General features: G+C 38.6%; 1 protein-coding gene and 1 long non-coding RNA gene across 15 annotated transcripts in view; one reads left to right on the top strand and one right to left on the bottom strand.

Annotated features, from left to right (window-relative positions):
* Window positions 1-6,627, bottom strand: part of LOC144576518 (uncharacterized) — an 803,862-nt gene extending 797,235 nt beyond the window's left edge. The window contains exons 1-2 of the long non-coding RNA XR_013533007.1: window positions 6,524-6,627; window positions 6,304-6,396 (exon numbers count right to left, since the gene is read on the bottom strand). This is a non-coding gene — a long non-coding RNA (uncharacterized LOC144576518). The remainder of the gene's footprint in view (window positions 1-6,303; window positions 6,397-6,523) is intronic.
* Window positions 1-9,950, top strand: part of SLC9B1 (solute carrier family 9 member B1) — an 88,424-nt gene extending 78,474 nt beyond the window's left edge. For all 14 annotated transcript variants that reach the window (XM_054253108.2, XM_035293216.3, XM_035293221.3 and 11 more), the window contains 3 exons: window positions 2,527-2,635; window positions 3,849-3,985; window positions 8,108-9,950. In XM_054253108.2, the coding sequence (XP_054109083.2) occupies window positions 2,527-2,635; window positions 3,849-3,985; window positions 8,108-8,326 (465 nt within the window). In that variant the 3' untranslated portion in view covers window positions 8,327-9,950. The remainder of the gene's footprint in view (window positions 1-2,526; window positions 2,636-3,848; window positions 3,986-8,107) is intronic.
* The last annotated feature ends 16,159 nt before the right edge of the window (window positions 9,951-26,109 follow it).

Below are 26,109 nucleotides of genomic sequence, written 5' to 3' on the forward strand. Positions count from 1 at the left end.
CTATCATTGATGGGCATTTGGGTTGGTTCTAAGTCTTTGTTCTTGTGAACAGTGCCACAGTAAAAATACGTGTGCATGTGTCTTTATAGCAGAATAATTTCTAATCCTTTGGGTATATACCCAGTAATGGGATTGCTGGGTCAAATGGTATTTCAAGTCCTAGATACTTGAGGAATCACCACACTGTATTCCACATGGCTGAACTAATTTACATTCCCACTAACAGTGTAAAAGCGTTCCTATTTCTCCACATCCTCTCCAGCATCTGTTGTATCCTGACTTTTAATGATTGCCATTCTAACTGGCATGAGATGGTATCTCAATGTGGTTTTGCTTTGCATTTCTCTAATGACCCATGATGATGAGCTTTTTTTCACGTTTGTTGGCTTCATGAATGTCTTCTTTTGAGAAGGGTCTGTTCATATCCTTTGCCCACTTTTTGATGGGTTTTTTTTTTCTTGTAAATTTGTTTAAGTTCCTTATAGATTCTGGATGTTAGCCCTTTCTCAGATAAACAGATTGGAAAAAATTTCTCCCATTCTGTAGGTTGCCTCTTCACTCTAATGATAGTTTATTTTATTGTGCAGAAGCTCTTTAGTTTAATTAGATCCCATTTGTCTATTTTGGCTTTTGTTGCCATTGCTTTTGGTGTTTTAGTCATGAAGTCTTTGCCCATGGCTCTGTCCTGAATGGCATTGCCTAGGTTTTCTTCTAGGGTTTTTATGATTTTAGGTCCTACATTTAAGTCTTTAATCCATCTGGAGTTAATTTTTGTATAAGGCGTAAGGAAGGGATCCAGTTTCAGCTTTCTGCATATGGCTAGCCAGTTTTCCCAGCACCATTTATTGAATAGGGAATCTTTTCCCCATTGCTTGTTTTTTATCAGGTTTGTCAAAGATCAGATGGTTGTAGATGTGTGGTGTTAATTCTGAGGCCTCTGTTCTGTTCCGTTGGTCTATATATCTGTTTTGGTACCATTACCATGCTGTTTTGGTTACTATAGCCTGTAGTATAGTTTGAAGTCAGGTAGTATGATGCACCCAGGTTTGTTCTTTTTGCTTAGGATTGTCTTAGCTATGTGAGCTCTTTTTTGGTTTGATATAAAATTTAAGGTTGTTTTTTTACAATTCTGTGAAGAAAGTCCATGGTAGCTTGATGGGGATTACATTGAATCTATAAATTACTTTGGGCAGTATGGCCATTTTCACAATATTGATTCTTCCTATCCATCAGCATGGAATGGTTTTCCATCTGTTTGTATTCTCTCTTATTTCATTGAGCAGTGGTTTGTAGTTCTCCTTGAAGAGGTTCACATTCCTCGTTAGTTGTATTCACATCACCTTCACATTCCTTATCAGTTGTATTCCTAGGTATTTTATTCTCTTTGTAGCAATTGTGAATGGGAGTTCACTTATGATTTGGCTCTCTGTTTGTCTGTTATTGGTGTATAGGAATGCTTGTGATTTTTGCATGTTGATTTTGTATCCTGAGACTTTGCCGAAGTTGCTTATCAGCTTAAGGATATTTTGGGCTGAGATGATGGGGTTTTCTAAATATACAATCAAGCCATCAGCAAACATAGACAGAAAGGGAAGCTGGGTAGACAAATAAATGAGAATCTAATATATGTTTTGGTTTGGTTTTAAGGAAAAAGTAGCTTTAAAGTATTCAACATGGGTTCTTTGGAAGCAGAGCTATCAGACTACCAAATTGTTTCCTAGTAGTGTATGCTATGTCAGGATTCACTTTAATGGGATTGGGTTCCAGGATGGTTGTTAGTTGAGGGATTCCCAACCCCCTTCTGAGGACCCAGATGTTTGCATGAACTGGTTATGTTCTGATCAGACATGATGTAGTTCTATCTCTGTTCAATTAACTTACAAACAAAATCTGGAACTCGTAGTAAACATGGCTAGAATTCCAAGGACATCACTTATTCTATGACAAAATGGCCAAATAGTATTATTTTATTGCTTTGTGAGTTACTTTTAATCAAATTCTACCTAAGTATTTGAGCAAAACTATCAAAGTGCTCAGTTTTTATTAATTAAGTTTAACATTTTTGGAAAAATAGAATGTCTTAAGTTTATTAAATGTTAAATGACTTTAGGTCAGGCATGGTGGCTTATGCCTATAATGCCAGTGCTTTGGGAGGCCACAGCCAGAGACAGCTTGAGGACAGCAGTGCCAGACTATTCTGGGCAACACAGAGAGATGCCATCTCTACAAAAAAATTAAAAATTAGCCCGGCATGAGCTGGCAGCTGCTAGGTTACTAGTTCAAAAATTAGCCCGGCATGGTGGTACACACCTGTAGTTCTACTTGGGACGCTGAGGCAAGAGGATTACTTGAGCCCAGGAGTTCAAGGCTATAGTGAGCTATGATTTGCCATTACACTCCAGCCTGGGCAACAGAGCAAGATCCCATCTCTAAAAAACTTGAAAAGTTAAAAAAATGAGACTTTTTAAGTTTCTGAAATATATTTATGTGTCAAAATAATTATAGATGTATTTCTTTTTTCTATAGATGAAAGTCCAAAAGATTATTACAAATGTATGGGATATTTTTCAACCACTTCTTTTTGGTTTAGTTGGAGCAGAAGTATCCGTTTCATCTCTTGAATCAAACACTGTTGGTAAGAATAATTAGAGCACAAAAATATGAAATTCAAAAATATTTAAGAAACTTATGAATATTTTTATTTTTATTTACAATATATCTTTGAATGGCTACAAGGACCTTCTTCAGAAAACACATGTTGATACAATATTATATTTTCATATTGCTCTTCCTTTTCACAGTGTGCTCTTTTAAAAAAATTAATTAAAACAAAAAAAAAACAAGGACAGCCCTGAATATCTTCCCTGAGTTATCTGAGGAAATAAATATAAGAGTTCTTTTCTGAGGGAAAATACTTGATACGATCAGCACTTTTTGAATACTTTTATTTAAAGGTATTGGCTGGACATGGTGGCTCACGCCTGTAATCCCAGAACTTTGGGAGGCCAAAGAGGACAGCTTTCTTGAGGTTGCCAGTTCAAGACCAGCTGGCTAACATAGAGAAACCACCTGTCTACTAAAAATACAAAAATTAGCTGGGTGTGGTGGTGCACACCTGTAATTTCAGCTACTTGGAAGGCTGAGACAGGAGAATCACATGAACCCAAGAGTTGGAGGTTGCAGTGAGCTGAGATCACATCACTGCACTCCAGCCTGGTTGACAGAGCAAGAATCCTTCTCAAAAAATAAATTAATAATAATTTTAGGCCGGGCATGGTGGCTCAAGCCTGTAATCCCAGCACTTTGGGAGGCTGAGGCGGGTGGATCACGAGGTCAACAGATCGAGACCATCCTGGTCAACATGGTGAAACCCCATCTCTACTAAAAATACAAAAAATTAGCTGGGCATGGTGGCGCACGCCTGTAATCCCAGCTACTCAGGAGGCTGAGGCAGGAGAATTGCCTGAACCCAGGAGGCGGAGGTTGCGGTGAGCCGAGATCGCGCCATTGCACTCCAGCCTGGGTAACAAGAGTGAAACTCCATCTCAAAAAATAATAATAATAATAATTTTAAAAGTATTCAAAAAAAATCTATTAGTTCAGAATTAAGTAAATGTCATCTGTCTTATTTTTCATGGTACCTCCACCATCAGATAATCTCTTGCACTTTACAGAGAATCCTCAATCATATTCATTTTTTATAATTATTGTTTTTATGTAAAAAATAAAGACATGGAGAGACAATAGCCTTAAAACTCTTTTTAAAGTTTTAGAAATCATTTCTCTGGGCATAAAGAACACTTCTTCCCAAATATTTTGTTATTTATGTTTGTTTTCATCTGTTGTAGGTATATCTGTTGCTACTGTGAGTTTGGCATTATGTGTTCGAATGTTCACCACATATCTGTTGATGTGTTTTGCTGGGTTTAGTTTTAAGGAGAAAATATTTATTGCTTGCGCATGGATGCCCAAAGCTACAGTCCAGGTAAGAACATATTAAGTTTATTGTTTAATGCTTTCATTGTGATGCTTTTAAAATTCAAAATGAAAAATGTTACTCCAATTACAAAATATGAGCTATTAGCCTTACTTTTTAAATGTTTGATCGTAACTATTCATTAAAATTAATGTAACTAGTTCAGCTACTCAGGAGGCTGAGGTAGGAGAATTGCTTGAACCTGGGAGGCAGAGGTTGCAGTGAGCTGAGATGGTGCCACTATACTCCAGCCTGGTCGACAGAGCAAGACTCCATTTTTAACAAACAAACCAAAACCAAAAAAAAGTAACATTTTACCATTTTTATTTTTATTTTGAAACAAGGTCTCACTCTGTCATGCAGGCTGGAGTGCAGTGGCGAGGCGTGATCACAGCTCACTGCAGCCTCAACCTCCCAGGTTCAAACAGTCCTGCCACATCAGCTTCCGGAGTTGCTAGGATCACAGACACTTGCTACCGTACCCAGCTAATTTTTTTCTGACTTTTTTTTTTTTGAGACAGAGTCTCACTCTGTTGTGTCCAGGCTGGAGTGCAGTGGCGTGATCTCAGCTCACTGTAGCCTCTGCGTCTCAGTTTCAAGAGATTCTCCTGCGTTAAGTCTCCAGACTAGCTGGGATTACAGGCACATACCACAACACCAGGCTAATTTTTGTATTTTTAGTAGAGATAGGGTCTTACCATGTTGACCAGACTAGTCTCAAACTCCTGATCTCAAGCAATCCGCCTGCCTTGGTCTTCCAAAGTGCTGGAATTACAGGTATGAGCCATCATGCCTAGCCTTTTTTTCTGATTTTATTTTAGAGAGGAGGTCTGCTATGTTGCGTAGGTAGGTCTTAAACTTTTGGGTTCAAGTGATCCTCCTGCCTCAGCCTCCTAAAGTGCTGGGATTACAAGCATAAGCCACTGGGCCCAGCCAATGTAATTTTTTATATCTCAGTTTTAATAGCAATTCTTTTGAAATTAAAAAGTTTCAATGGTAAGTGCTTCCTAAGTTTGTAAAAATATGTTTTGTATTTTCCTAAAATATATAATAAGAATATATCTGAAAATTGGAGTTTTTATGTTTTGCTGAATATAACAAAGCTAAATTGTTAACGATTTTTTAAAGTAGAGACACAGGCTGGGTATAATGCCTCATATCTGTAATCCTAGCCTTTCAGGAGGCCAAGGCGGGCAGATCGCTTGAGCTCAGGAGTTCAAGACCAGCCTGAGCAACCTGGCAAAACCTCGTCTCTACAAAAAAATACACAAACATTAGCCAAGTGTGGTGGCACACACCTTAGCCCAAGCTGCTTGGGGGCTGAGGAAGGAGGATTGCTTGAACCTAGGAGGTTGAGGCTGCACTGAGCTGAGATCACACCACTGCACTCCAGCTTGGGTGACAAAGTGAGACCCTGTCTCAAAAAAGTAAAGTAAAATAGATACACATTGATTTTTAAAAAATATCTTTCCTGTCTCTGTCACTCACTCCATCACACAAATGCACATATATTGTTTTTAATTTCACATTTATATGTATAACTATTTGGTTGATGGCTAAATCTCTACCCTCCCCCCAACCTTGATAGCCTATGTAAGGACAGGGACAATGTCTGGTTGTTGCAGTTGTTTTTCATTATTTTTCCCTGGCACTTAACACAGTGCCTGACATTCAGGAGGCAAATATGTATTGCTACAAGAATGAATGAACAGAAAGGGAAACCTTATAATCTTGCCCTCTTATTCAAGGATATTCTCCTCCTACTAAAATATATTGCTACTTATTTTTAGGCTGTTTAATTGCCAGCATAATATACCTCAATTTCCTGTGGTTCTTTTCTCAGTTGTTATTCCAAAACAGAAGCTCCTAAATTTTCATGCAACAAAACCTCTATTATCATGGTTAGACAAGCAGGTTCATAAGGCCAGACTACCTGTTTTGAATACCATGTTACTTGCCTATAACCTCAGGAAAATTATTTTCTAATCTCTCAGTGCTTCAGTGTTCTTTCTTGTCTTACAATGAAGTCTATGATTGTATCTACTTCATAGCAGTGTTGTCAGGATCCATGTAAAGTGCTTAGCATTCTCTCTGGCATATGGTGGTGCTCAACTAATAATGTTGTTATTTTATCTTACCTTCAAGTAATATAAATTATAATATTTATTTTTAATGTCTGCTGTAGGGAATAACAAATCTACAGCTATCTATGCATCCCTCTGTTCTCTCTCCTTCCAACAATACTCTTGCAATTTTGTTTTATTATTTCATAATTTTCATAAAGCAGGGAAAAAAGAAAAGCAGGTATGAGGAAAGAGACCACTCACTCAAGTCCTGCGGTGTTATTCTGCTTCTGCCTATTCCTGTCTACCGGCTCCAGGCTAGCTTCTGCACAAAGAACATCAAGCTGGTTCCAGGAACTGGCAAGACATAAAAAAATTAATTATTTATACAAGTAGAGTCACAATAGCAATAATAGATAATGATAATGTCACAAGTAAATAAGATCAACAAATATTTTAAATTTTAATTTTAAATTATGTTCACCTTTACCCTCTTCCGCCATTCTCTGCTGCTGAAATAAAATTGGCTAGGGTTCAGCTCCTTTTCTTATTCCTCAGTTACTGATAAAAATTAGAGTGGAAAAATAGAAGCTACTAGGAGAGTAAAGAAAGAATGTAGTTTACAAATGTAATATCAGGTTGGCAATTGGATTCTTTTAAAGAAATAATATTAAATCTCAGTCACTAGGAGGAAATCATTTACGATCTAATAATAGTCCTCACATAATAAGGTTCTATGAGAATTAAATCAGTTGTTAAAGGGAAAGCTTTAAGAATGGTATCTGTTATATGATGAATGCCATATAACTATATAAATATTATTTCTAGTTTCATCATCATCGTCTCTTAAAAAAGTCAGTGGGTTTGTTTTTTGTTTTTTCTATTTGCAGTTCTTTTATGTTCAAATCCTCTTCTAAACTGTAAGGGTCTTTAGAGTTGGTTTTCTCCCTGATTATCTTTTTCTCCCTTGCATCCTCCAGCACACTGGCTTGTGTTCAGTACATTAAAAGTTATTATATAAAAATTATACCATTTTAAATTATTGATTTAGGATATAGAAATTGATCTTAAATTGAGGGGTTCTTTTCCCATAATGTTCCATATCAGAGGTAATGTTTCTACTGTTATGTTGTTACTTTGCAACTCCATAGAAAATGTGTTATATGTTGGTATCTAATTCCCCCAAATTTTAAGGCAATTTCATGCCTAGATTATTAAACATGAAGAAAGAGGGTTAGCAAGAAATTTGCTTTATGTTGCTAAAAATAATGTGATAGACAGTAACTAGGGAAAAAACCTTGTGACCCAGTAGAGTCATTGTAAAACAAAAACTTCAAGGGAATTCATTCTCTGACCTGGCAGGGTATGAGAAGTGAGTAGGGGAAAAAGAAACTTACTATTATCTGAATACCTACTGTATGCCAGGTGTTCTTTGCATTCTCATATTTAATTTTCACAACCATCCAGTAAGATAAATATTTTTTCTTCATTTTACAAGTAAGTAAGTAGAAGTTTAGAAAGCTTGAATCATTTGTGCAGCATCACTAGCCTGGTTGTGGTAAAAACAGAATTCAAACCCAGTTTGCTAGATTCCAAGCCTGCTGTCAGTTCTGTTATAACACAGTGCCCCTGAAAAGAGAGAACAATGAGAAGAAGGGCAACAAATCCTAGAGAACCATAAGAAACCTTAATATTTTATGTTGTCTTGTTGTAGCCAAGAACCACTGGTTCATGGTAAAGACAACTAAGCAAAACTGGTTTTGTTAGAACTCCTGGTGTTATGAGGGCAACATGAACACTCAAAAGAGGTATTTGAATAGAGGAAAACTGAGAGGACAAGAGCACAAAATCAACCCGGAAATATTTGCCTGCTGATTTGTCAATATTGTACCCTTCCTCCACATCTAAGAAGAACAGGGAATTGATGAATAACTTATGAAAATTACTGAGTACTTTCATTTTTTTTAATAGTCTAGTACTAGATTTCATTTTAACAGAGCCATTTATATGATATATTTACTCAGTTTAACATTTTTCTTTATGCTCCATTTTTTACCCCTAAATGCAGGCTGTATTAGGTCCCCTGGCTCTAGAAACCGCAAGAATCTCCGCACCGCACTTGGAATCATATTCGAAGGATGTGATGACAGTAGCATTTCTAGCCATCTTGATCACAGCTCCAAATGGAGCTCTACTTATTGGCATTCTTGGGCCTAAAATGCTTACACGCCATTATGATACAAGCGAAATAAAAAAACTGCAATTGTCAACCTTAGAACATAATTAAAAAGTTTACTTGTCATTATCTGCCTGCTTCTTTTAATGAATTATTTCACAAGAATTGTAAAGTAGAAATATGTGAAGACTATACAGAGAATCCAGGATTTAGTAAACATGTGATTTCAGTATAGGGCTTTTCTTGGATCTTTTACTCCAAAGTTAATTTAATAAAAATAATATTAAATGGAATACTCTCTTGGTGTTTACATATGTAAGAACAAATTAAATCTGTAAATACCTTAGGAAAGTTTAAGTAATCCCTCAGGCTGAATTTGATATCATAATACAAACTGAGCTTAATGTAAAATTAAACTTAGTGGCAGAAAGATAAAGCTTTGAATATTGAACTTGGTAAGATAGCCTAGGAGGAGTAGAACTCCCCATGACTTCCAGTAATTCAGTTAATAAGAGCGCCACAAAAAGGAAAAAAAGGAATAAAACACATCAACTTTAAATGAGTTAACTAAAAATAGATTTTAAATTCTGGTTTTGGTGACTACCTGAATAAATAATATGTTAAGTAATTGAACCAGGTTAGCCTTTCCTTACTTCTGCCATACCCTTAAAATGAAAGTCTGGTTTAGCAGTTTTTAGATGAAACACTTATCTATAGTTTTTATTTATAGAAATAAAATTAAATCACAAATGGAAATAAACTATATTTTTTAATTAGTATTTTTAAATCTAGGCATAAAAGGCAGCCTGCAAAAATAGAAAAATTTGGGAACTATTGTCATACGGCAGTTCTTTTCCTTAGTAATATAGAATTACCTTTTAATTCTGCCGTGTTAATGTAGAACCCATCACAAGCAAAGTGAGTTTTAATTAACTTCAAGACTCTATTTTAAAGTTATAAGAGTCATATAAAAGCTTCTCAAATGGCCGTATTAAATGGCATCTTAGAAATTGTTTAGACTTCTTTGGCAAAAGCTCAACGCAAGGACTGAATGTTACTTTCATTCCTCTTTTTATTCTTCTACACAAGCAAGGTATTAAAATACCACAGAATATGAAATTTACACATAAATTTGCCAAGTGAAGCAATTAAAATTTAAGGCAATCAAAACTATGTGTTATTCCTATTAAGACTAAGGGCTTTCACAGAATATATCACTAAAACTGCAAAAAGTTCTAAACCCCCCTGGGAAATAACTCAGAAAATACACTCTGGGAAAAGATGAAATCACTACTGTTTTAGTGACATTTTCTTCTGTACTTTTAGAACATAGCACAGACTCCATCGTCAAAGATTGTAATTCTAGTACTCAAATTCTAAAAATTTAAACTGTGCCACTGTTTTGAATAATATTTAAATCACGAAGGCATCTCATTGTCACTTATAAGAAAATAAAAATATATTTAATTTTACAAGACAGTATTTTACATTCATAAGAGGATTAGACTTCAAAGTAGAAAGTTGATGTTAATAAAAGATTAGGAATTTTGTTCTTGATTAGGAGAAAAATTGTTGTACCTATTCTTTTTATTCTTTCTTTATAGAATTTTCTCTAAGAGTCTGTCATATATGTTTATTATGCTGAAAGTCTCCTTTTTAAGGTCGTGTTGCAGGTGTTATTTAATTGAAATTTTGTTTATTTATAAAACTTTTAATAAAAAAATGTTTTAATTATATTTTATTTATTTATTTATTTATTTTCCTTGAGACGGAGTTTTGCTCTTGTTGCCCAGGCTGGAATGCAATGGCATGATCTTGGCTCACCACAACCTCGGCCTCGCCGGTTCAAGCAATTCTTCTGCCTCAGCCTCCCGAGTAGCTGGGATTACAGGCATGTGCCACTACACCCGGCTAATTTTTTATTTTTGGTAGAGACGGGGTTTCTCCATGTTGGTCTGGCTGGTCTCGAACTCCCAACCTCAGGTGATCGGCCAGCCTTGGCCTCCCAAAGTGCTGGGGTTACAGGCGTGAGCCACCGCGCCCAGCCGCCAAAGAGATCTTTAAGGTACTCACCATCCATGTCTTCAAAAATCTTCCTGTAGGCCGGGCGCGGTGGGTCATGCCTTTAATCCCAGCACTTTGTGAGGCAGAGACGGGTGGATCACGAGGTCAAGAGATCGAGACCATTCTGGTCAACATGGTGAAACCCCGTCTCTACTAAAAATACAAAAAATTAGCTGGGCATGGTGGCGCGTGCCTGTAATCCCAGCTACTCAGGAGGCTGAGGCAGGAGAATTGCCTGAACCCAGGAGGCAGAGGTTGCGGTGAGCCAAGATCACACCATTGCACTCCAGCCTGGGTAAGAAAAGCGAAACTCCATCTCAAAAAAAAAAAAAAAAAAATCTTCCTGTAAACATTGGTGAACTTTTTAACTCTTGAGTTCTGCTTCTCATTATTTACAAGACTTAAATAATCCAACAAGGACTTTGCTATCATCTAGAAGCATTCATTTTTTAATAGATCGTTCAGATGCTTCTGTGTCTCAAAATGTATAATTACATCGCCCTTGAAACCATTTCCACCACAAAGCACCTGATGTGAAAAGCACCTGAAGGCTGATAGACTGGATTGCACGTCCTGGGTGAAGCCGACCTCTCCCCACTGATTCTGAGCAATGCCCACCTACACAGTGGGAGTACCGGGAGGAGCCTCGGGAAGTTTGTGCCCTTTGCAATGGGGGAGGAGCCTGGCCTCTCCTGTTTCTATGTGGTGACCTGGGATTCAATCTGTGATGTAGGAAACCCACTAGCAGGACTCTCTCACTTTGCTGTTATTTTCCCTTTTGCCTTTCCACCCAATAAATTCTGTTCCCCCTCACTCTTCAAAGTGTCTGCATGCCTTTTCCTGGTCCTGTGACAAGAACCTGGTTTTTTCTACAATAGGATGTTACCAAAAGCAGAAGATGTATCATGCAATGTTTTATAATCAACAGGTTTGTCCAAATTTTTGATAAATATGTTGCCCACTCCATTTATGGCCGCGATGGATCACGCTGAGACTACTTAGTGTGTATTGGCAAGTCTTTTATAACATCAAAATTCATGGGGTCTTAAGCACATTCCACATCCTGCGTTTCCGAAGGAGCGCCGGTGATCTGGTTCCTGTAGCCAGGGATGAAGAGGACTGGCCAGCAGGCCTGGTCATGTGCGGTGCAGGCCAGCGGTTGGTTGGGCGCTGGGCTCACCTCCGCACCTGCCTGCCGGTAGGGCAACAGGCTGCGACCTTTCCGTGAAAGGAGAGCGAGGGCTGGGGAGGAAGCCTGAGCCACCGCAGAGACGCAAAATCACCTGGAATCCAGAACTACACCACCGCCAGGGAACTGCGGCCCACAGCCGGCCGGGACGAAGGTGGCGGTGTAGGGCCCAGGGTCCAGGGCTCGGGATCCTGTTCCTTCTTGAAGTTGCTTCGGAGCCGCGAGGGGGCAGATGGGTTGCTCTCGGTTGCTTCACTGGGTTATGTTATAGAAGAGGAAAAGGAAAAAGCTTCTGGCAGTGGAGACGAGGATTTTTTTTGTCAAGTGTTTCACAGGGGTGGCGGGTGTTAAAAGAGAAATCTTTTTTTAAAAAGGTTTTTTCGTGGGATTTTTTTCGGGGGAGTGGGTTTTCAAGAGAATAAATATGTGCTGATCCTCACTCCACACTCTCAGCACTAACTGCCAGGGAGAGGTGACCCATTAATGTTTAATTTAATTGCACCTTCTCTCATGACCTCATTTTTTTTCCCTTTTAATTATGAAATCTTGGAGCCTAAATAAAGGTAGAAAAAAATGGGCACCCACATAACCACCACCTAAATCCAATAAATTGTTAATACTTTGCCAGGTATTCTTTATGTAATTTTTCAATTCGAATTAAAAGGAAATTATAGGCATCATGCTAATTTGCCTCTTTATACTTACAAATGCATATTCAAAAACTAAGGCCATTCTCTTGCATAACCAGTTCCCTTATCCTTTCGCATCAAGTTATAATCATTTCTTAAAATTACTCAACTCCCAAATATTTTCAAATATAAACACAGTCATGTCCCAGGTAACAGATTTCAGTCAATTGGTCAACCATCTACACTGTGGTGGTCCCATAAGATTAAAATGGAGCAGTTGGGCGCGGTGGCTCACGCCTTTAATCCCAGCACTTTGGGAGGCCGAGGTGGGTGGATCACGAGGTCAAGAGATCGAGACTATCCTGGTCAACAAGATGAAACCCCGTCTCTATTAAAAATACAAAAATTAGCTGGGCATGGTGGTGCGCGCCTGTAGTCCCAGCTACTCAGGAGGCTGAGGCAGGAAAATTGCTTGAACCCAGGAGGCGGAGGTTGCGGTGAGCCGAGATCGTGCCATTGCATTCCAGTCTGAGTAACAACAGCAAAACTCCATGTCAAACAAAAAAAAAATAGATTAAAATGGAGCATATATAGAAATTTGATAAGTGGGATATGGCCATTGATATTGGCACTGCAGCTCAAGTAGGGGAAACAATTGATACTCAGTAGTGGTGCTGGAACAGTTGATTTTCCTTATAAAAATACATAAGTGAAAATATATAGGGCCAAGTTCAGTGGTTCATGCCTGTAATCCCAGCATTTTGGGAGGCCGAGGTGGGTGGATCATTTGAGGTCAGGAGTTTGAGACCAGCCTGTCCAACATGGTAAAACACTGTCTCTACTGAAAATACAAAAATTAGCCTGGCACAATGGCAGGTGCCTGTAATTCCAGCTACTTGGGAGGCTGAGGCAGGAGAATTGCTTGAACCCGGGAGGCAGAGGTTGCAGTGAGCCAAGACCATGCCATTGCACTTCAGCCTGGGTGACGAGTGAAACTCTGTCTCAAAAAGAAACAATTAGCTGGGCCTAGTGGCAGGTGCCTGTAATCCCAGCTGCTTAGGAGGTTGAGGCACAAGAATTGCTTAGACCTGGGAAGCTGAGGTTGCAGTGAGCTGAGACTGCACCACTGCACTCCAGCCTGGGTGACACAGTGAGATTCTGTCTCAAAAATATATATACCATCCAAGTTTGCATAATTACACCCTACGATTCACATTTTCTTGTTTCCCAGTTATAGCAATTTTTAAAAGCCAGGATCCAATGGAGAACTGAACACTACATTTTCTTTGTCCCTAATTTTGTAATCCAGTACAATTTCTCCATACTCAAGCCTGTAAGGTTAGCCGAGAGAAAGGAAAGTAGACCCAAAGTCAGGGAAACAAGTTTTATTAACTTGCCAGGCTAACCCATAATAATCAGAGGAGGCAGCTCCGAGTTTACAAAATGTGGGTTTTATATAGAGTTAGAGGGGCATAAGAGAGTTTCAGGACTGTGATAATTTATCAGCTTGTTACAGGCACAGAGATAGTTTGTTAACTTGTGATAGACTTACATCATCCTGTGACTTTTGTGGTGGCAATTTTAAAAAAACAGGTTTTTACAGTTACCTGTACAACAGGAATTTACAAGTATGGATAACAAACGTTTGTTTTCCCTGTCCTACCCGGAGCTGCCCAGATGGCTGTAATCAGTTTGCTTAATTGTAGCACCTAGATAGGAGTTCAGGAATGCAGTTGCAGAGCGATCAGAGTGAGGGTGCGGGGTCAGCTTGCTGCGGAGTGAGTTTTCTGAGGCAGCTTGTCCCTAACATTCCAGCCTTTTAATAGGTAATAGAAGAGGATTCTCATCTGGCTGCTTCTTGCTGGAAGGGGCAATGTTTGGTGGGGGCTAGATAGTAGGGATTGTCATTGCTGGAGCTGTTGGTATTCTTGGAGCAGCATTATATCTTGTATTGTTCCATGGGTGAAAGCTTTAATATGGTCCTGTAAAAACTGGGTGAGCAGTTGTAAGAGGCAGGGGCCAAATGCTAGAAGGAGGAAAAGGGTTATGGCAGGACCTAGGAGGGGCAGTAGCCAGGGTGCCCAGAAGTTACAGAACTGCTGGGGCCAAGTGAACCTACTTGTCTCTAAGTTTTTGTGCTTGATCTTTGAGTTTTTTGACAGCATCTCGTACTAACTCAGATTCATTGAGGTAGACACACATTGTTCATCTAAAAAGAGGCACAGACGTCCTTTTTCAGCAGTGAGGAGATTTAGGCCTTTGCAGTTTCATAGGGTGACTGCTGCAAAAGAGTCTAGTTGGTTTTGGAGGTGAGTGATAGAGTTTGCTGTTTCTTCCAGTAACAATTGGAAGTTTTGGGAGAGGGACTGGAAATATGATAATGAGGTTCCTAGGCTTCCTGCTTTTAACCGGACACTAGTTGTGACTCCAGGGGCTACTGATAAGGGAATGAACTGTAACTGAGTTTTTTGAGCGAGCATGTAATGTAGCAGGGATAGGAGTTCTTGATTTGGAGAGGCAAGGTTAATGTTGGGGGTAAGGTAGACTAGGGTGCAAGTACCTCCTGTTGGTAGGGAGACAGAAGTAGGTTGTGGATCGACAGAGTAAGAAGATGCCTACGGTGTTAATGCAAACAGACAAGTGGATTGAGAAGAGGTGTTGGAGTGTGTAAGTTCCTCATTTGGAGGGACTTGGTTCAGCTTCAGCAACCCAGATTGAGGAGGAGAGAGCGACCCCTGTGAGAACTCCTGCCTGGGGAAGGGGTTTCCATGTTTGAGAAGCAGGAGGGAAGGTAATATGGAGGGGCTGGGTAAAGAGGCTGTTAGCTTCAGGGGAAACTGAATAATCTACTCAGTGAGTTATGGGAAGAGATGAGAGAATGGTTTCAGTTGAGCTGCAGGCGGAGGGAGGGATGGTACTTATGTGTATGTATGTGTCTGTTGGAAGAGGTGACACATAAGAATGGGACCTTGGATAGTAGGGTGAGGGAGTTTTGTGTGGCTGTAATTGGCAGTATATGTAGAGAGAAGTTTGGTAGCTCTGTTAGTGAGGGCAGCGAGGCAGTTCCCAGTGAGGGTGAGGGCTCTGTCTACAAAGGCAGAGCCTTTTTGGACAGTGTATGAAAAGCGAGTGGGAATATGGTCCCAGGGCTGAGAAACTGGGATAGCTGAGTAGGCAGTCGAGGAAAGGGAAAAACAGGACCAGCAATGAGAAGCAAGTGTAGAGTTGGAGCATAATAGCAAGATGTGAGTGAGATTGAGAGATTGAGAGATTGTTCAAGACTTGTAGAAGTGAGAAGGCACTCTGAGGGAGCAGAGGCAGTGGGACTGACTATTAAAACAGGAACTTGAGGAAGAATTGGAGTCTGTATTTGGGGGAAGGAGTTGAGAGGGGCTGAATGGGGAGGTGGCCTTTTGTTTTATCAGTGAAGCCTTTTCAGTGGGGGAACACTGGGGTTGGATGGTGAGGGCAATGAGGAGGAGAGAGACAGGGGCAGAAGAAAAGGAGGCTTCTTATGCTGCCTTGTTGGCCTTTCTGTTTCCTCTTGAAATTTCATCTGACCCTGTGTGGTGTCCTCAACAGCGTATAACTCCTGCTTTAGCCAGGAGGTGTGCAGCTTGCAGGAGCTGGTAAATAAGGGGGCCATTTGTGATAGGGTTCCCTTTGGCAGTAAGAAACACTCTCTCTTGCCAGATGGCGTTGTGGGAATGGAGAATGCGATAGGCATATTTGGAGTTGGTAAAAATGTTAACTTGTTTGCCTTTGGAGAGAGTTAGGGCCCTGGTGAGAGCTGTAAGTTTTGCCTTTTGGGAGGAGGTTCCTGGGGGTAGGAGTTTAGCTTTAATTACCCAGCGATTTTATGGGAGATGACTGACTTGGAAGAGGAACCGTTTATAAATAATTGGTTGTCAGGATTGGGGAAAGGTTTGAGGGAGATATTAGGGAAATGAGGCTGTAGGTGATCAAGGATTTCAGTTCAGTAGTGGGTGGGAGAGGAGGAAGATACTGGAAGTAGAGATGCAGGATTAAGGGGAGCACTTTTGAAGAGCCACAACTCGGGGTTTTGAAGAAAGAGGGCATGGAGTAGTTGGATATGAGAAGGAGAAAGTGTGCTAAGTGCTTGGGAGGAGAGATTTTGTAGATTATGTGGGCTCTGTACTGTGGTGTTTTGACCGAATGTTAGTTTTTTGCTTTCTAAGACTAGGGTGGCGGCGGCTGCTGCTATTGAGGCAGTTCAAACCTTCAGGCAGTGTTGTCTAATTGTTTAGACAGGTAAGCTATAGGAGTGAATGAAGGAGGATTTCCTTTTTGTTGGCCAAGGACACCAAGGGCTATTACATGGCTTTTGGCTGTGGAGAGAATGAAGGGCTGAGAGATGTCAGACAAACATAGAGCAGGAGCAGTTACAAGGGTGGCTTTAAGTTTGTGGAAGCTAGGGATATGTTGTGAGAAGGATATAGGGGCTTATTGGGCCTTTAGCTGCTTCAAAGAGTGGCAGGCTAGGAGGGCAAAATTGGGAATTCATATTCTGAAGAAGCTTGCTAGTCCTATGGAAAAAGGATTTCACCTTTAGACGTGGGTGGGAGCAGGCTGTCTATCAGTGCTGTGCTGGGGTTATAGATTGGGCCCTGGGGGAGATCTGGATTCCTAAGTACTTCACTGTTGGAGTGCAGAGTTGTGCTTTGGAGGGGGAAAGCTGTATCCTTACTGGCAAGAAAGTTTAGAAGGGTAATAGTGTGAATCTGAGAGTCCTCTAGGGAGGGGCTGCAGAGGAGGAGGTTGTCCTCGTACTGGAGGAGCCAACTAGGGGAGAGGTCTAGAGAGGTGAGGTCTTGAGCTAGAGCTTGTCCAAAGAAACGGGGGCTATCTCTAAAGCCTTGGAGGAGGACTGTCCAAGGAAATTGTCGTGACTGTTGGTTTTCAGGGTCAGTCCACATGAAAGCAAAGAGATTTTGGGAATCAAGGTGAAGAGGAATGGTAAAAAAAAGACATCTTTTAGGTCTATTACAGTGTAATGGGTTGTGTCTGGAGAGACAAGGGAAGGGAGCATATAGGGGTTGGGAACTACCGGATGGATGGATGAGATGGATGGATGAGAAGGACCGCCTGATTGATAGCCCAGAGATCTTGGACTAGCCAGTATGAGCCATTGGCCTTTATGACACGGAGTATTGGGGTATTGTATGGAGAATAAGTCAGCCTAAGGTGGCCTTATTCTTGACAACAATCAGTATTTCCTACTCGCTGTCTCTCCTTCTGCCTTGTGAAGAAGGTGTCTGCTTCCCCTTTATCTTCAGCCATAATTGTAACTTTCCTGAGGCCTCTCCAGCCATAGAGAACTGTGAGTCAATTAAGCCTCATTTGTTTATAAATTACCCAATCTTGGGTAGTTCTTTATAACAATGTGAAAATGAACTAATTCAATGTGCTAATTCTATTTTATTATGATTTGTTGCTGGACCAGCCTGTCCTTATGATCTGGTAGATCTAACAAAACCAAACTCATGGTCTGAACTTTAGCCACAGGGTCACTTAATATCTGTTTTCAGGTAGTCCATCTCTACCTAGGTCCAGTAGTGTGCTAGGAACTATTAAAGTATATAATAATGCTATATATTTATACAGTATATAATTACCTGCAGGTAGCATGACCGTGCTAGAGAACCCCACAGGACTATGTGTGATTCTTCTATTAGGGCTTGCCATAACCTCCACATGGTGTTTTTTTCCAACTGCATATGCCTCGAATACTATAGAGTCTACTAGATTGTATGGCTCAAACAGTAGGACTGCTTGCACTGCAGCTGGGACCTGCTGCAGAGGCCTTTTCCACCCTAAGCTTTTGTCAAAGGTGGCAGACTTCTGTGTCACTCAGCAAATGTGTCAGAACAGTATTCCTTAGTACAGGGGGACCACTGGGCCCCCTAAAATCTTCTGTGACTGATGCGGCAGGTCCTTAAAGTTTCAGACAGTTTTCTCCCTCAGGGATGTATGTGTCTCACCAGGTCATCCAACATGGGAGTACTTCTTACCCAGTCTATTTTAACTGATAAATAAATGGACAAATGTTACATTCTATGGAATGTCCAGACAGTTCAGGTCTCTGGACTATATTATGACGGAGAGTAAAAGAGCTAATACACATTTTGGACAAGTATCTAGATGTATGCTGTTGTCCTTCCCATGAATGTGAATTGCTTCTGGTAAATTTCCCACTAACTACTGCTTCAGTTATTTTACGGATACGTTGATCTGTAATCTTTTAATTTTCATTCAATTTTAAGTATGTTCTAATTTTTATTATAATTTCTTATTGCTTCCATGAATAATTTGGAAGCTGTTTTTAGTTTCTAAAAATTCACAGATTTCTTTTGAATTACTTTTTGTTATTGATTTCTAATAGTGCTATTACTAATTTGTTATACCGATATAAACATTTAATACTATCTGTAGGCCTAATATCTGGTCAATTTTTATAAATATTTCAAATGTGCTCAAAAAAGGAATAGAGATTCTCTAACTGTTGATTAGCCTTACTAATTTTATGTTTATTTATTCAATTACTAAGAATGAATTGTTAAAATCTCTCACTATGTTTGTGGATTTTTTTTTTTTTATTGCTCTTTGCAATTCTACTAATTTTGGCTTTATTTATTTTGAGAATGCATTATTGGGTATCCACAATTTTAGAGAAACTAAGAAAAAAATCAGAAAATTTAGAATAGAATTAGAAAAATGTAGAAAAAGATGTCACAATTAGATGACAGAAATGCACATGGGCTTTATCTGGGTGATGTCTTGTAAGGTTTGTATCCTGGGGAAGGCTTTCACAGTAAGAGATGGACCAGAGGATTGAGGCAAGGGACCAGCACTCAGAAGGCGAGGAGGACAAAGGAACTCCTGAGTGGGGAAAGGATTAGAGAGGAGGCTTTCGTGTTTCAGTAATATCACTCAGCAGCATGGCATGGAGTCTATAGTTCACAGAGTTCCAAAGAGCAGAATCAGCTCGGGGTCTTTACAGCCTAGGGTTTATCTGTGATGAGCAGATTTTTGGACATAGTTTCTCAGGGGATGTAAATCAGGCAGGCTCTAAATGCCTACAAATCTGTGTGTCTGGGCTGTGTTTACCACAGTTGGATGTGTAAAGATTTGAGTTTGGTGCCAGTGGGCCTTTACGCTAAGGGGTCTCAGCCTGCTGTGAAGAAGTAACCTAGGGGCCAATACACAGAGGCCATCCTTGTTTCATTTACGTAACATGTAGTGACTCTTTCCTTTTTTGCTCACAATTGTTTTACTCATTTCTTTTCGAATTGTTTATTTTACTGAGATAATTTGGTAGATAAGATTTCAGTTTATTGTAGTCTGCTAATTCCTTATTCAAAGTGCTCTAATAAAAATTTTGCTCCATCCTTTGTCCCCATTTAAACAGAACTGCTCTGGGTAAGGTCATCAATGGCCTTCATACCTTGATAACAAAATTTTAATGTTTAAAATTTTCTTGTGTGTACACGTTTAATTTATGTAATTTCACAATGGGATATCATATTTGAAATTCAGTAGTTTTCTTTCCTTGTTTGCTTACTCTGTTAATGCTTTATTGTAACCCACATGGCAATGTCCCCAATATTTATTATATATAACTGATATTCACAAAAAACATATTTTGTCACTGTTATCTTTTGCCACAAAGGTTTTCCTGTCTTTAGTCTCCTACTATTTTTTCTCTCCCCCGTCTCCCACCCTTCCTCTCCATTTATGCACATATTTAAATCATTTTTAAAATCATTTTATGTGTCACTTCAAAGCCTTCAGTGTAAATTGAGGGTCTAATTTTGTTTTCCTTGAATTATTTATTTTCATATATTAATTTTTCATCTATACATAGATTCTCAATTTTTTTGTTTACCATTCTTGCTTATTCTTAATACAATTGCTTTTCTTGATTGATTCCAATAGTTCTATAGTACATGCTGATATCTGGTGAGAAAAGTTCTTCTGCATAGTCTTTTTCTTTGATATAATTTTCTGACTATTCTTTTACATGAACTTTAAGATAACGTAATCTAAGTTTTAAATGCTTTTGTGATTCTAATGTGAATTTCATTGAATTTATATATAACTTTAGGAGATTTATATTTTTACAATAGTTTTTATTTGTTTCTTTTTTGAGACAGGGTCTCACTTTGTCACCCAGGCTGGAGTGCAGTGGTGGGATATCAGCTCATTGCAGCCTCAATCTCCCACTTCAGCTTCCAAAGTAGCTGGTTCTATAAGCATGCGCCAAACCCAACTAGTTTTCTGTTTTGTTTCGTTTAGAGATAGGTTCACCATTTGCCCAGGCTGGTCTTGAACTCCTGGGCTCAAGCAACCCTCCTGCCTTGACCTCCCAAAGTGCTGAGATTACAAGTATAAGCCACTGCGCCTGGCCTCATATGTTTCTTATTCAATAGTTTTTGGTAACATTTTTATAGTATTTTTTCTTGTAGATCTTCTACCTTTCTTGGTAAATTTATTTTACCTTTATTATTTTTGTTATTGTGAATATTTTTACCGTTAGCATTTCAAGGTGCTTATTGCTAATATGTTTTGTATTATCAACTTATTTCCAAATACCTTACCAATATTCCTCTTTAAAATATTTGCAAGTTCTGTTTTTCCTGATCTCTATGATTTTCTCGGCATATAATCATATCAACAAAAAGTCTTCTACATATTTGTAATGATTATTTCATTTAAATATGTTGTTACATTCACAGATCCGCCAAGATAATTTTTTTTTTTTTTTTTTTTTTTTGAGACGGAGTTTCGCTCTTGTTACCCAGGCTGGAGTGCAATGGCGCGATCTCGGCTCACCGCAATCTCTGCCTCCTGGGTTCAGGCAATTCTCCTGCCTCAGCCTCCTGAGTAGCTGGGATTACAGGCATGAGCCACTATGCCCAGCTAATTTTTTGTATTTTTAGTAGAGATAAGGTTTCACCATGTTGACCAGCATGGTCTCTATCTCTTGACCTCGTGATCCACCCGCCAATAACAAATAATGACAATAGCCATTCCTACTAGTTCCTGGTTTTAATTGAAATGTAATTAAAATACTTGTTTTGTAGGCTTTTCATAAATAACAATTATGTTTAGACACTTTCCTTCCATTCCTATTTTACTCAAGGATCTTCATTAGGAATGGCTGTTTAATCTTAACAATAGCCCTCTCAGCATCTATTGATATAATCACATTTTCTCTTCCTTGAAGTCATTTATATAATTGTGTTAATATACTTAACTAATATTGAAATACCCTTGAATTACTAAAATACAATGCTCTTTCCCACGGTGTATTACTCTTATTTGTTGTTGCAATTATTAACAACAGTGCTGGGGTTTTTTTAGAATATTCATTCATATGTCTAAGTAAGATTTGTCTATAGTTTTGTTTTTTATTTTTTTGTTTTGCTTTGTTTTGAGATTGAGTCTCATTCTGTCACCCAGGCTGGAGTGCAGTGGCATGATCTCGGCTCACTGCAACCTCTGTCTCCTGGATTCAAGCTGGGATTACAGGCATGTACCACAACACCAGGCTAATTTTTGTATTTTTAGTAGAGATGGTGTTTCACCATGTTGTCCAGGCTGGTCTCAAATTCTTGACCTCAAGTGATCCACCCGCCTTGGCCTCCCAAAATGCTGGGATTATAGGTGTGAGCCACTGCACCTGGCCTATAATTTTGTTTTGTCTTGTGTTTATCAGGTTTTCATATTAATGCTGCACTGTCTATATGAAATGAATTGGTGAGTTTTTCTTTTTAAAAAAATTCGGGATACTTTAACATTGGAATTATCCTTCTTGCAACTTTAGTACATTTTAAATTATGAATATAAAAATCACCTTACATTCTCATCTTTGTAACTGATCTATTAACATTTTAAATTTCTTCTTAGGTTAGTTTTGTCATTTATGTTTTTCCAGAAAGTTATATGTTTTCTCTAGATTTTCCAGTGTGTTGCTATATAGTTGCATGCAGCATTTCAAAGTGAATCTTTCTACCTTCATCTTATTTTAACTTGTTGGTAGCATTCTACAGAGTTGAAGATTGTACTTATGAGTTTTGAGTTTCTTAATTTGTTGAATGGATGTGATTAATTTATATCTATAGTGTGACCATGCAGAGAAATGTATGAGAGACAGTTATACATTTACGGAAATGGAAATTTACAGGAAATCTGAAAATTTAATAAACTGCTGACATTTTTATTTTCTCACTAGTACAGGGTTCATCTCAGTAATTATGCAATCTACTACCTTTTTCTCCTTTTTTATATTATTTTGGAAAATTACAGCCTTACAATAGAGATCGAAAATTTGTGAATATTATGGCTGATCTATCTGATAATAGTGTTCTAAGAAAACAGCATCACAAATATACTCTCTCACCGTAACTGTTCAAAACAGAAATTTTGTAAGCAAAGAATCAAGCATTTAAACCAAAGGAGTCAGTGTGATGTCATCTCTGGTTGAAAAATGTAGATGTCTTTCTGAACAGATTGTCAATGTCCTTCAAGACCATAATTAATATAAAATTGCACAATACAATTGCTAATAATATGAACTGTACACTTTTTATATTAAAATGATGCTTGCTACAACATTACTAAATTCGATTTCTTCCAAAGATAAAACTCGCCAGGCATGGTTGCTCATGCCTGCAATTCCAGTGCTTTGGGGGTGCTGAGGCGGGATCACTTAAGTGCAGGACTTTGAGACCAGTACGGGTAACATAGTGAGACTCTGTCTGTAAAACAGGTAAAAAAAAAAAAATTAGCCAAGCATGGTGAAGCAAGACTGTAGTCTCAGCTACTCGGGAGGCTGAGATGGAAGGATCGCTTGAGCTCAGGAGGCTGATGCTGCAGTGAGCTATGATCATGCCCCACACTCCAGTCTGGGTGACAGAACCAGACTTGGTCTCAAAATATATAAAAGTAGATAAAACTAGTTTGCTTGCTGAACATGATAAAATATAGCAAGTTTCCAGTAAAAGACTATTAGGACAAACTATAACACAAACTCAGATAATGCAGCATAGTTAAAACAAAACAGTTTAGGCCATATTCTATATTCCAACCTCTGTAGTGCAAAGGGACTAATATGGTCAGGCAGGCATTGAGGCAGTCACAGAACTGCTGCTCATATGGTTTTTAAACATGATTTTTAATTCCCCCTAAAGTGAAAGAAATTATCTAACAAAATTTATTATGGTTTAAATTCTATTGTTTTAGTTTTCCTCAAACTTTTACAAATTATGTAGTTAATTATAGTCATTAAGCTTGAAAAATGTTTCAATTGAATGGAAGAACTTCCTGTGATGAAGCCTCCAGTCATCAAGGAATGAGTCAATATATTTTATGCATAAATTTTCCAACATGTTAAGCACTAAGCTTTTAACTAAATAGTTATGGGGAAATTGTTATCACCAAATGAAACACATATCCTGGCTTTGTAAATAACACATACTACTTATCTTGATTCCAGTTCATCACTAAACATCTCTTATATAATTTGATCGTAGTAACATCCTCAGAGACGGCTGCACGCAGAATCCTGTATTAAACTGTCTCAAGCTGCTATGCTTTTAATGTTCACCTTAAATTTATTTTTGTTCCCCTGCCCTGCTGTCAGCTGTCACATTTGATAGTTTACCCACTTCCGCAAGACCCTTTCAGTACTTGGGATTTGTTAAGAAGCAGAACTCAGATAACCAAACGTTAGAATTCAGTGTGAAGTAAGAATAAGTAGACTCTAGGCAACTGCTGCAACTACCACTACAAATTAAAAAAAAAAAAAGGTCTACTTTACAAAAAAAAAAAGTCCACTTAAAAAAAAAAAAAAGATAAGGTTTCACTCCTGTTGGCCAGGCTGGAGTGCAGCAGCACGATCTTGGCCCACTGCAACCTTGCCCTTCCTAGCTAGAGATTCTTATGCCTCAGCCTCCAGAGTAACTGGGGCTACAGGTGTGCCACTGTGCCAATTCTTTCTTTTTTTGTAGAGATGAGATCTCACCATATTGCCCAGGTTGGTATGGAATTCCTGAGATCAAGTGCTCCACCCACCTCAGCCTTCCAAAGCGCTGGGATTACAGGTATGTAATCACTGCACCAAGCCAATGAGGCACTCACTTCTGAATGAAGTACAAGCATTAGTAACATCTCCCCTAGTCTCTCCAGATTGGTTATGCTGCCACAACTGAATTCTAAATGGGTGAAGTATTACACAATTAGTTAGGTTTCTTTGGTAGGTATCAAATAAAGCATCCACCTAAATTCTTAAGAACCTTGTTAAATAGTGGAGTTTACAAAATCTCTATACAGAGTCTGATAGCATATTTCTATTGGAAGACTATGGAATCACAATTAGGATGGTAGAACTATATAGATCAGCAGCTGGCTTAATTGGCTTCCTGTAACTTATTAACAAATTAGGTTACAAAATACAAAGGCAACTTAATGAATCATCATATTTCGCATTGAACTCAAAGCTGAATTGTGATGTGCTTTCCATAATTCAACGTGCTTAATTACCCATATGAATGAATCATTCATACTTCAAGCCTGCTAACACTTTTGGATACCTGATGTTTAGGTAATGGTGCTGCTCATTTGCTGAGTAATGAGTAGTTTCCCAGGTAAGCAGAAGCAGCCCTCGAAACAATCATAATATGACACAGTAACAACAGGGCTGCTTTTTGAAGGTTCTAGAAACCCAAGACGTGTATTTCAAGAGCCAAATTACTTTTTTTTCTTTTACCACTTATCCTCAAGTTCTACAAGTTACTTCTATTGTATCAATTCAAATATATTTGGTTATTAGATGTCTAGTTTTTAAAGGCAGACAAGATAAAATTGTGTAAATTTACAAGTAATGGCAACTGATAATGCTTAAAGGAGTTATTAAAGCAACAGCTTACTACCAACCTTAGGCTTCCGAAAAATTTGCACAGGTGGGAAAAGATAAGGGGCAAAACTCTTAGCATATTTTGACAGCTGAAAATGTGCCAGGGAAAAAGTCTTTATTCTAAGAGTATAACCATCTTACTTTTGGGGTATTAAAATTACCTTTTATGAGATAATTCATTTTCAATTTTTAAGATGTTATTTAACAAAATTAAAAGTTGGTCATTTCAGTTTAGTCTCTTCATTTTTAGTAAATTTACCTCCTGTGAAATCTAAGTTTTGGAAATCACTAGAACATGTGTGAAAACATGTTGCTGTGAGCTACAGTGAATGATTTTACAAAAAGGAAAGTAATTCATGACCACAGACCAGGATATCCTAAGTTTTCGTGAGGTGGATTTTTTTACAAAATCTTCTGATTAACTATGGAAAAATAACTGGTTAATCTGACAGTGAGGCCCCTTAAAAACACTGAAGAAAAGTTATCCAAAAAAGTACCCAGAATCAGAGAAGAAAATGCTGTATTTATCCCCCACTGACATGTGAGGAAAGAACAACAATTTTGGACCATATACCTCGTAAAATTTCTCAAAATCCACAACTACATTTCTAACTCTAAAATACATGCTGCTCATCACAAGGAAGTTATGATCATATAATTGAACCTACTGACATTACATGTAATAATTAAAAACCAAAGTGCCATGCTTACTGTAGTGTCTGGTACATATAAGTGGTCAATAACCATTAGTTTTATTACTAGAAGGGTTACCTCTGTCTGCCTCTTGTACCTTCTTATAAAAAGAAAGCAAACTGAACTGAATGAATTAACTATATCTTAAACAGACTGAAGAAAAGCTTTGTATTTGTCTTTTCTCAACTAAGCAGTTTCCATAGTGCCCAGCAAGGTATCAGAAATGCACTCAATGAAGGAAATTAAATGATAACTCTTTAAGAACAGAAAGGATTCCCTACAGAGCCCAGCAGAGGCAGAGCACTATGTTACCCAGCCTGGCCTTGAACTCCCGGTCTCCTGTCCTGCAGCCATCCTCCCACCTCAATCTTCCCAGTAGCTG

The sequence above is a fragment of the Callithrix jacchus genome, chromosome 3 (assembly GCF_049354715.1).
Source record: "Callithrix jacchus isolate 240 chromosome 3, calJac240_pri, whole genome shotgun sequence".
NCBI lineage: Eukaryota > Metazoa > Chordata > Mammalia > Primates > Cebidae > Callithrix > Callithrix jacchus.